Source organism: Physeter macrocephalus, chromosome 11 (genome assembly GCF_002837175.3).
Source record: "Physeter macrocephalus isolate SW-GA chromosome 11, ASM283717v5, whole genome shotgun sequence".
Classification (NCBI taxonomy): Eukaryota; Metazoa; Chordata; class Mammalia; order Artiodactyla; family Physeteridae; genus Physeter; species Physeter macrocephalus.
The window spans coordinates 93725287-93737651 of NC_041224.1; the positions used below are offsets into that span (position 1 = coordinate 93725287).

At 37.8% G+C, this 12365-nt stretch overlaps 1 protein-coding gene across 1 annotated transcript in view; it reads right to left on the reverse strand.

Moving 5' to 3' along the window:
• Positions 1–934: 934 nt before the first annotated feature.
• The window catches only part of SLC28A2 (solute carrier family 28 member 2), a 42829-nt gene continuing 31398 nt past the window's right edge, over positions 935–12365 (reverse strand). The window contains exons 16-18 of the mRNA XM_007116726.3: positions 12024–12122; positions 11746–11857; positions 935–1140 (exon numbers count right to left, since the gene is read on the reverse strand). Coding sequence (XP_007116788.1) covers positions 1023–1140; positions 11746–11857; positions 12024–12122 — 329 coding nt within the window. The 3' untranslated portion in view covers positions 935–1022. The remainder of the gene's footprint in view (positions 1141–11745; positions 11858–12023; positions 12123–12365) is intronic.

A 12365-nucleotide genomic window follows, 5' to 3' on the forward strand; every position in this document is an offset into this window, starting at 1 on the left:
TTTCTCAAGATTGCTTTGGCTACTCAGGGTATTTTGTGTTTCCATACAAATTGTGAAATTTTTTTGTTCTAGTTTTGTGAAAAATGCCATTGGTAGTTTGACAGGGATTGCATTGAATCTGTAGATTGCTTTGTGTAGTATAGTCATTTTCACAATGTTGATTCTTCCAGTCCAAGAACATGGTATATCTCTCCATCTATTTGTATCATCTTTAATTTCTTTCATCAGTGTCTTATGATTTTCTGTATACAGGTCTTTTTTCTCCTTAGGTAGGTTTATTCCTAGATATTCTATTCTTTTTGTTGCAATGGTAAATGGGAGTGTTTTCTTAATTTCACTTTCAGATTTTTCATCATTAGTGTATAGGAATGCAAGAGATTTCTGTGCATTAAATTTGTATCCAGCTACTTTACCAAATTCATTGATTAGCTCTAGTAGTTTTCTGGTAGCGTCTTTAGGTCAGAGTCATGAAACACTTTTTACATCTTCCAAGAACTTCCACACACTGCTTTATTATAATCTTGAAGTGAACAGGGCAAACATCATTCTTCCCAGTTTACGATAAGAAAACTGGTACAAGATTTTGAATAACTTGCCTGTATACGTCTTCTTTCAGTAAGGGGCAGAGAGGAATGACACTCATCAAACTCCAAGGCAGACTGTGCCTGCCTCCCATATTTGTTTTACCAGAACATATATAGAAGAGTTCTGGCACGCATCACATAATTTTTAAGATGGCAACTAGAAGCAAGGTTTGCAAGACATTTTTTGACATCGTAATATTTATTATTTCAATTCTAAGCTCAGACAGAGCCCATAAGGAATTTCTTATTTGGTTCAGCCAAATAATGGAAAAACGAGTGCTAATTTCATTACTGACATACAGTGAATCAAAATGAATATTTTACATTTACTATTAAAGATCAAGGTGAGTTAGCTGTAGAATAAGAACTCTGAATACGAAAATAAATTTGCCATCAAAAAGCCATCCAGATCAGGACTGTTACGGAAATGGACCAGCTTTAGGCACAGACAGCATTGGTGTAGAGGTCACAGCATTTAGCAAGGGCTATGGCACTGAACTCTTTATCTTCCCAGGGACCAGGAAAAGAAGGAGGGTTGGTGCCGTTCAGAGAGGTACTGAAATGAAAAGCCAGAGAGATACATAGTGGGTCAGATAAAAACAATGCAACAAGATGTATCAATAAGTTCTACCAAGCAGGTGAAAATAAAAACAGAAACTTATTAATGAATCCAATCACAATGACCAAATATTGGGCTGGCCAAAATGTTCATTTGGTTTTTTCCATAAGATGGCTCTAGTAGCACTTAGTTGTCTTTAACTTCATTCAAAACAATTGTATTAGATTGTATTGTGACAGCTGTCATATCAGCATGCAATTTAAAAAAAGAACTTATCAAAATTGGTGAATTTTTATGTAGCCATTTTAATATTGAAGATGGAAGAAAAAAGCAACATTTCAGTATATTATGCTTTATTATTTCAAGAAAGGTAAATGCAACTGAAATGCAAAAAAACCCGATTTGTACAGTGTATGGAGAAGGTGCTGTGACTGATCAAACATGTCAAAAGTGGTTTGCAAAGTTCCATGCTGGAGATTTCTCGCTGGACGATGCGCCACAGTTGGGTAGAACAGTTGAAGTTGAGAGTGATGAAATCGAGATATTGAGAACAATCAACGTTATACCACGCGGGAGATAGCTGACATACTCAAAATATCCAAATCAAGCGTTGAAAATCATTTGCCCCAGCTTGGTTATGTTAATTGCTTTGATGTTTGGGTTCCACATAAGTTCAGCGAAACAAACCTTCTTCACCGTATTTCTGCATGCGATTCTCCAATTAAATGTAACGAAAACGTTCTGTTTTTAAAACAAACTGTGACGGGTGATGAAAAGTGGATACTGTACAGTAATGTGGAATGGAAGAGATTGTGGGGCAAGCGAAATGGACCACGACCAACCACATCAAAGGCTGGTCTTTATCCAAAGAAGGTGATGTTGTGTATATGGTGGGATTGGAAGGGAGTCCTCTATTATGAGTTCCTTCCGGAAAACCAGACAATTAATTGCAACAAGTACTGCTCCCAATTAGACCAATTGAAAGCAGCACTTGACGAAAAGCGTCCAGAATTAGTCAGCAGAAAATGCATAATCTTCCATTAGGGTACGGCAAGACCACATGTTTCTTTGATGACCAGGCAAAAACTGTTACAGCTTGGCTGGGAAGTTCTGATTCATCCGCCATATTCACCAGACAATTGCACCTTTGGATTTCCATTCATTTCAGTCTTTACAAAATTATCTTAATGGAAAAAATTTCAATTCCCTGGAAGACAATAAAGGGCAGCTGGGACCGTGCTTTGCTCAAAAAGATAAAAAGTTTTAGGAAGACGGAATTATGAAGCTGCCTGAAAAATGGCAGAAGGCAGTGGAACAAAACAGTGAATACGTTGTTCAGATAAAGTTCTTGGTGAAAATGGAAAATGTGTCTTTTATTTTTACTTCAAAATTGAAGGAACTTTTTGGCCAACCAATAAATAGGACAGAATTAGGCGTATTTTCTCATTCATGCCCAAGATAGTACTAGCAAGAAATCCTATACAATGTGTCTGCTTCTCTGTCCAGTTCATAACCATAGTCCTTTGGGGAATTTCCTGTCCAGACATCACTGAAGCAAGATTTATTCCTTGTAATGATTTAGAATTGAATTTATTCTAAATAGTGAGATGGTACTCCAAAGCCACTTTCCTCTTGAGAAAGGAAAACAGCTCAGGCTTGGTGTGTATGTATATATGTATGTGTGTTTCAGTTTTATGGAGGTATAATTGACTAATAAAATTGTAATATATAGTGTACAACGTGATGATTTGACATATGCATATACTGTGAAAGGATTCCCAACACTGAGTTAACACATCCATCACCTCACATATTTACTTTTTTTTTTTTGGTCAGTCTCACATATTTACTTTTTTTTTTTAAACACATCCATCACCTCACATATTTACTTTTTTTTTTTTGGTCAGTCTCACATATTTACTTTTTTTTTTTAAACACATCCATCACCCAACATATTTATTTTTTTTTTTTGGTCAATCTCACATATTTACTTTTTTTTTTTAAACACATCCATCACCTCACATATTTACTTTTTTTTTTTTGGTCAATCTCACATATTTACTTTTTTTTTTTTTGGTCAATCTCAATTATATAATACTGTATTATCAACTATAGCCACCATGTTATACATTAGGTCCTCAAACCTACTGATCTTATATCTGAAAGTTTGTACTATTATACCAGCTTCTCCCTATTCCCCTATGCCCCAGCCCTAGGCAACCACCATTCTATGAGTTCTTTTTTGTTGGGTTTTTTTTTTTTGGATTCTGCATATAAGTGAGACCATGCAGTATTTGCCTTTGTCTGGCTTATTTCACTTAGTGTAAATTGTTCACCCACATTGTTGCAAATAGCAGGATTTCCTTCTTTTGTAAGGATGACTAACTTTCCATTGTATACATACACAACATTTTCTTTATCCATTCATCTGCTAGTGGACACATAGGTTGTTTGCATACCATGGCTACTGTTAATAATGCTTCAGTGAACATGGGAGTACAGATAGTGACTTTGTTTCCTTTGGATATATACCCAGAAGTAAGATTGCTGGATCATATGGTAGTAGTTCTATTTTTAATTTCTTCAGGAACCTCCATAGTGACTGTACCATTTTACATTTCCACTAAGGGTGTATAAAGGTTTCCTTTTCTGCACATCGTTGCCAGCATTTGCTATCACTTGTGTTTTTTATGACAGCCATCCTAAAGGTGTAAGGTGATATCTCATTGAGGTTTTTATTTGTATTTCCTTGCTAGTTAGTGATATTGAGCACCTTTTCATGTACCTGTTGGCCATTTGGTTGAGTTCTTTGGAAAAATGTCTATTCAAACCCTCTGCTCAATTTTAAATTGGATTACTTGATTTTTTTGCTATTGAGCTGTATAAGTTCCTTGTATATTTTGGATATTAATTCCTTATTGGATATATGGTTTGCAAATATTTTCTCCCATTCTGTAGGTTGAGTTTTCATTTTGTTGATGGTCTCTTTTTCTGTGCAGAAGCTTTTTAGTTTGATGAAGTCCCAATTGTTTTTTGTTTTTTGCTTTTTAAAATTTTTATTATTTTTTGGCTGTGTTCGTTCTTCATCGCTGTGCGCAGGCTTTCTCTAGCTGCAGCAAGCAGGGGCTACTCTTTGTTGTGGCGCATGGGCTTCTCACTGCGGTGGCTTCTCCTTCCACAGAGCATGGGCTCTAGGCACGCGGGCTTCAGTAGTTGCGACATGTGGGCTCAGTAGTTGCGGCTAGAGGGCTCTAGAGTGCAGGCTCAGTAGTTGTGGCTCACGGGCTTAGTTGCTCCACAGCATGTGGGATCTTCCTGGACCAGGGATCGAACACATGTACCCTGCATTGGCAGGAGGATTCTTAACCACTGTGCCACCAGAGAAGTCCCCCAATTGTTTATTTTTGGTTTTGTTGCCTTTGCTTTTGGTTTCAAGTCCAAAAAATCATTGCCAAGACCAATGTCAAGGAGCTTACTCCCTACATTTTCTTCAAGGATTTTCAAGGTTTCAGGTCGTATGTTAAATTCTTTAATCCATTTTGAGTTGATTTTTGTATATGGTGTAAGACAGGATCCATTTTCATTCTCCTACAGGTGGATATACAGTTTTGCTAACACCATTTATTGAAAAGACTACCCTTTCTCCCATTGTATATTCTTGGCTCCTTTGTCGAAAACTTGGGTTTATTTCTGGGCTCTCTATTCTGTTTGATTGATCTGTGTGTTTATTTTTAAGTCAGTACCATACTGTTTTGATTACTACAGCTTTGTAATATAGTTTAAAATCAAGAAGTGTGATGCCTTTAGCTTTGTTCTTCTTTCTCAAGATTGCTTTGGCTATTTGGGGTCTTTTGTGGTTCCATATGAATTTTAGAATTTTTTTTTCTATTTCTATGAAAAATGCCATTGGAATTTTAATAGAGATTGCATTGAATCTGTAGATCACCTTAGGTAGTATGAACACTTTAATAATATTCATTCTTCTAATCCATAAACATGGAGTATATTTCCATTTATTTATCCCTTCCATTTTTTCATCAATTTTTTAATAGTTTTCAGTGTACAGATCTTTCCTCTCCTTGATTACATTTATTCTTAAGTATTTTATTCTTTTTGATGCTATTGTAAATGGGATTGTTTCATTAATTTCTCTTTCCAATAGTTCATTGTTATTGTATAGAAACACAAATGATTTTTGTATGTTTATTTTGTATCCTGCAACTTACTGAGTTTGTTTATCAGTGCTAACAGTTTCTTGGTGGAGCCTTTAGGATTTTCTATGTATAAGATCATGTCATCTGCAGACAGAGACAGTTTTACTTCTTTTCTGATTTGGGTGCCTTTTATTTCTTTTTCTTGACTAATTGCTCTGGCTATGATTTCCATTACTATGTTGATTAAAAGTGGTAAGTGTGGTAATTCTTGTCTTATTCCTGATCTTAGAGGAAAAGTGTTCAGCTTTTCATGATTCAGTATGATGTTAGCTGTGGGCTTGTCATATATGGCCTTTATTATGTTGAGATACATTCCTTCTACATCCAATTTGTTGAGAGTTTTATCATGTAAGGATGTTGAATTTTGTCAAATGCTTTTTCTGCATCTATTGAAATGATTATATGGTTTTTATCTTTCATTTTGTTACAGTGGTATATCACATTTATTGATTTGTGTATGTTGAGCCATCCTTGCATCCCAGGAATAAATCTCACTTGATCATGGTGTATGACCTTTTTAATGTACTATTGAATTTGGTTTGCTAATTTTTGTTGAGGATTTTTGCATCTATGTTCATCAGGAATACTGGCCTGTAATTTTTTCTTATAGTGTCCCTGTCTGGCTTTGGCAACAGGTAATTCTGGCCTCATAAAATGAATTTGGAAGTGTTCACTCCTTTTATGTTTTTTTGAAAAGTTTGAGAAGATTGGTATTAATTATTCTTTAACTGTTTGGAAGAATTCACCAGTGAACCTGTCTAGTCCTGGGCTTTTTTTGTTGGGAGGTTTTTGATTACTGATTCATCTGTAATCATTACTAGTAATCATTACTATGATTTCTTACTAGTAATCTCCTTACTAGTAATCATTCTGTTCAGATTTTCTATTTCTTCATGATTCAGTCTTAATCGGTTGTATATTTCTAGGAATTTATCCATTTCTTCTATGTTATCTAATTTGTTGGGACATAATTTTCCATAGTAGTTTCTCAAAATCCTTAGTATTTCTGTGTTATTAATTTCTGTGTTATTAACCAAGCATTACCTCCTTTTTCATTTCTGACTTTGAGTCTTCTCTCTCTTTTTCTTAGCTTAGCTAAACATATGTCTATTTTGTCTGTCTTTTAAGACAAATGGCTCTTAGTTTCATAGAACTTTTCTGTTGTCTTTTTTTGTCTCTATTTCATTAGTTTCTGCTCTGATCTTTGTTATTTCCCTTCTTCTATAACTTTGGACTTAGTTTGTTTTTCTTTTTCTTGAGGTGTTAAATTAGGTTGTTTGAGATTTTTCTTTTTTTCTTAACGTAGGTGTTTATCACTATAAACTCCCCTCTTTGAACTGCTTTTGATGCATCTCATAAGTTTTGGTATATTGTGTTTCCATTTTCATTTGTCTCAAGATATTTTTTCAAGTTTTTCCCCCCAGTTTTATTGAGATATTATTGACATATAACATTGTATAAGGTGTGCAATATAATGATTTGATATAAGTATATATTGTGAGATGATTACCACAATAAGTTTAGTTAACATCCATCAACTCACACAGTTACAGATTTTTCCTTGTGGTGAGTAAAGATATTTTATTTCGGGGCTTCCCTGGTGGCGCAGTGGTTGAGAGTCTGCCTGCCGATGCAGGGGACACGGGTTCGTGCCCCGGTCCGGGAAGATCCCACATGCTGTGGAGCGGCTGGGCCCGTGAGCCATGGCTGCGGAGCCTGCGCGTCTGGAGCCTGTGCTACACAACGGGAGAGACCACAACAGTGAGAGGCCCGCGTAACGCAAAAAAAAAAAAAAAAGATATTTTATTTCTCTTTTGATTTCATTTTTTGACCCATTGTTCAGGAGCATGTTGTTTAATGTCCACATATATGTGAATTTACCAGGTTTTTTCTTGTTACTGATTTCTAGTTTCATACTATTGTGGTCAGAAAAGACATTTGATATAATTTCAGTCTTCTTAAATATATTAAGACTTGCTTTGTAGCCTAACATATAATCTATCAGATAATTTCCATGTGTACTTGAGAAGAATGTGTATTTTGCTGTTGTTGGATGGACTGTTCTGTAAATGTCAGGTCCATCTGGTCTAACATGTAGTTTAAGTTCAATGTTTCCTTGTTGATTTTCTGCCTGGATGATCTATCTGTTGTTGAAAGTGGAATGCTGAAGTCCTCTACTATTATTGTATTGTTGTCTCTTCAGATCTGTTAATATTTGCTTTATATATTTAGGTGCTCCATGTTGGCTGCATAAAAATTTACAGTTGTTACATCCTCTTGATGAATTGACCCCTTTATCACTATATAATGACCTTCTTTGTTTCTCATTACTGTTTTGGCTTAAAGTCTATTTTGTCTGATATAAGTATAGCTACCTCTCCTTGTCTGAAAAACTCTCTCCTTCAATTCTGAAGGACAACTTTGCCAGGTAAAGCATTACCAAGCATTGGTTGGTAGTTTTTTTTCTTTTTAATATATCATCCCACTTTTTTTCTGGACTGTAAGTTTTCTGCAGAAAAATCTGCTGATAGTCTTATGGGAGCTCCCTTGTATATAACAAGTTGCTTTTCTCTTGCTGCCTTTATCTATGCTTTCTTTGTCTTAGTTTTGACAGTTTAATTATAATGTGTCTCAGTGTGGGTCTCTTTAGTGTCCCAAAGAGAAGAATTGAAGCCAGCACCTAGATGCAGGCTGATTAGAAGCTGGACCCTCAGGCACCAGCTGGGAAGTATGCAGTCAAACTCCTTCCAGGGAAAGAGTGGGAGATGGACATTTTTGACTGCTTCCTCTACACTGAGCCTTGTGAGGCAGGTGTGGGGTGGTGGGGAGGTAGGCACAGTACAGTCTTAAAAATTGGGGCACTAGATGTTCAGTCTAAACCCTTCACTGCTTAGGGATAAGCTTAGAGTTGGGAGTTCCCTTCCATTATATGGTGCTGTGCCAGGGGTGGGTTTTATGATGAGACTGTTTCTCAGCCTTTCCTACCCAATTCAATGTGGGTATTTTCTCAGTTGTAGGAGTCATTCAGCTAGTTTCTGGATTTTGCTTAGAGGGAATTACTCCATGTGTAGCTGTACATTTGGTGCATCCATAGGAAGAGGGAAATTTAAGCCTCCTTTGTTGTTATCTTGGTCAGGAGTCACTCCAAATATATTTAGCATGAATGAATTGGACAAAAACATTATCTCTTTCAGATTTTAGACACTAATGATGCTTAGTATATGACTTTAGGCAAAAAGTCAGTTTCCGTTTTGAAGGCAGAAATGACCAGGAAAGAGTATTCTACTAATTTTTTAGTGAAGTTCAGTGATGTAAAGACAACTCATCATTAAACACAAATTAGCAATTTTCACTTCATTCATTTACTTTAGACTATGCTTACAATGACATCCACTGAACTTCCCCAAGAACATAGGAGTCATAACTATGCCAGACCAATGATCTATCCAGTTTATAATTCATCTTTTTTTTTTTTTTTGTGGTACGCGGGCCTCTCACTGTTGTGGCCTCTCCCGTTGCGGAGCACAGGCTCCGGACGCACAGGCTCAGCCGCCATGGCTCACGGGCCCAGCCGCTCCACGGCATGTGGGATCTTCCTGGACCGGGGCACAAACCCATGTCCCCTGCATCGGCAGGCGGATTCTCAACCACTGCACCACCAGGGAAGCCCTATAATTCATCTTTAATAGTACAGCAAAAGGATTATTTTTTCAGAGGATGTTGGTTGCTTTCTCTGGTGAAAACCTCCAAACACAGGAGGGTAATGTCTGCTAACTTGCCATAGTAACCTGTTAAGGAGCTGGTACCCAAACATCTACCTATATACTGAACAGATCATTTACTTAATGACAACTTCCAAATCTATCTCCAGTTCTTTTTTCTCTCCTGAACTTCAGACCCAAGTTGGTTTGTGAGTTGCTTAACATGATGGTCCCACAGGTACCTCCAAGTCAACATATCCACCTGAATTAAGCCATAATCTCTCCCCTTTACTCTCATTCCTGGAACTAGTCCTCTTCCTGTCAGTGAATGAATGGCATCCCTCAGACCCACTTGCCCAAGCCAGAAAGGGTACAGTCATCCTTATCCTGCCCTTCACTTCAATAACCAATCCTATTGATTCTCCTTGTTCTAGTGCATCTTCATCTTCACAACTACTTAGTATCAGCTCTCATCATCTTTTACTTGGGAGTATTACAGCAATGTGTTTATTGATCTCCCTGACATCCAAATGGCTACCAGCATGATCTTTTGAAAAAACATACCAGTGTTAAGAATTCTATAAGTCAAAGTCTAAATTCCTTATCATTTCATACAAGGCCTTATAAGATCTTTCAGCCTCATCTCTCAGAACTCTCTTCATTCACCCATATATCACTACTAATACATACATCTTTTGCTTTTGAAGAACCAAACATTCTAGTTCCTCAAATCTTTCATTTTGTGTCCTGTAACTAGTTCTTTCAGCTTAATGATATACTCTCTTTTTTTTAACTGACTTCTTTCAGTATTTTTTCTTTATCTTTGATTTTCTATAATTTCAAAATATGCTTAAGTATAGTTTTCTTGACATTTATGCTGCTTGGTGTTCTCTGAGCTTCCTGGATCTGTGGTTTGGTGTCTGACATTAATTTGGAGAAATTCTCAGTCATAATTGTTTCAAATATTTCTTCTGTTCTTCTCTTGGTATTCACATTATGTGTATGTTACACCTTTTGTATTTGTCCCACAATCCTTAGATGCTCCATTCTGGTTTTTTTTTCTTCAGTCTTTGCTCTCTTTCCTTTTCAGTTTTGAAGACTTCTATTGATACATCTTCAAGCTAGGAGTTCTTTCCTCAGATGTGTTTAGTCTACTAGTAAGCCATCAAAGACATTCTTCATTTCTGTTACAGTGTTTTTTGATCTGTAGCATTTCTTTTTGGTTCTTTCTTGGGATTCCTATATCTCTGTACTTACATTGCCCATCTGTTCTTGCTTGCTGTCTACTTTATCCATTAGAGCCCTTAGCACATAAATCATAGTTGTTTGAAATTCCCACTCTGATAAACCAAGATCTCTGCCATGTCTGGTTTTGATGCTTGCTCTATCTCCTCAAATTGTGTTTTTTGCCTTTTAGCCGGCCTTGTACTTTCTTCTTGATAACTGGACATGATGTACCCAAAAAAGGAACTGCTGTAAATAGGCCTTAGTAATGTGGTGGTGAGGTGTGGGGGAGGGGAAGCATTCTGTAGTCCTATGATTAGGTCTCAGGCTTTTAGCGAGCCTGTGCCTCTGCACTATGAACTTCACAAGTGTTTCTCAGTTTTTCCTCCCCCTTTAAGTGGGATAGGATGGCTAGAGTGGGCTTTAGTTGGGTGTTTCCCTTCTTCCAGGTCAGGTAGGCTCTGATAATACCCCAGCTGGTTAGGCTCCGGTTAACTAGTTTCTCCTGAGGGCAGGCCTTGTTTAAAAAAACAGAGTGCTCTGGTGTATTTCAAAATGGCTCCTTTTCCCCTCCCTCTGCCAGAAGAATGAGGGGGTCTTTGTCTGATATTTACTTTGAGAACTTGGTCTAGCTCCCGGAGGTAAAACTCCCCAAAGTGTAGGGTTGCCCCCATAACTGGGTCCCCCCAGAGTTTTTAACATCCAGACCTGTCCTCACTGAAGCTCCAGCAATTAGTTTCAGGTTTTCCTGCCCCAGCACAGGATTCTGTGGCAGTTTCCGCTCATGAGTCTGCTCCAGTAAGCCATGTGTTTGCCTGTCTGTCCCTCCAATCTTCAGGTCAGCAGTTTGCCCTGTGTCTCTTACAGATCCAAGAAGAGTTATTGATTTTTCAGACTGTTCAGTTTTTTTTCTTGTTGTTAAGATGGAGTGGTGACTTCTGAGCTCCTTACATGCCGAACCAGAAAACTATTCTAATAATATCCCAGAAATTGGTAAACAAGTTCATTTTTACACTATACGAATGCATCATGATTTTATCGGTTCAACTTTATCCTCTCTCAGTCTTCATTTATGTCTGAAGAAGGCTATAAGGTTTTAGCCACTTAGGACCATTTCCAAGTCTTCACCTACAACTTATCTATGTTCCAATCACAATAAATACATCACTTCTGATCAGGGAAACCACCCTCCCTTACTTCCCCTCACGCTTCACTTCTCAGTGCCCCATCAATACAGGTAAAATCTGTCACTTGTCCATGCTAGAGCTAATAGTTGAGTATGCATCTAATAAGAGAAAAAAATGGAGATCTAGACCACCACAAATACCTGTCTCCCTTCTTATACACTCTATTCAGCATCCGTGTGATTACCCTCAAGACCTAACTTCTCCCCACTCCCAGAAGATTCCTGAGTGGAGGAGAGCATAAAGGAGGAGGGGGCAGGGATTCCAGTGCTCACTCACCTCCGAAAGAGCTCTCTGCAGCACACATAGGTCTCATAGGTTTGATTGGTGAAACTTGTTTTTAGGAAGGAGACACAGTCAGTTTCAGCTCCCCTGGGGACATAGAGGATTCCTGGGTAAAGGAGACAGAGATGCTAAGGGGAGGATTTTACACATGTTCCTTAAGGTTCTTAATTCTTTGGGTATAAATTGAGAACACTGTAGATTTGGTGCCTTTTCTATGCATATGTGAGATGGAGAGTTAAAACAATATTCTGAGACTAAGCTGAGACACTTACCTGCCACGCAGGCGCTGATAAGGGATACACAGGCCCCTGTGAAGAGGGCACTGACCACAACCTTGGACAAGTCACTCTTCCGGTGGGGTACCATTGATGCTGCGGACAACACAGCAAAATAATTCAGTCTCTTCCCCACGAGACAATTAGGCATACCCCATGAAACCCCATTAGAAGAATGCTGAGGATCAAAATGCAGCAGATGAATAGCATTCTTACCACCAACCACCAGAGGCTGGACAGTGGTACCCTGAGAAGTGTGTATATTCATTAGTCCTAAGGGGTCACTAACTTAGACATTCCCCAGGTCAAGGATTGTGTGTCTGACCCTAACTATTTAGT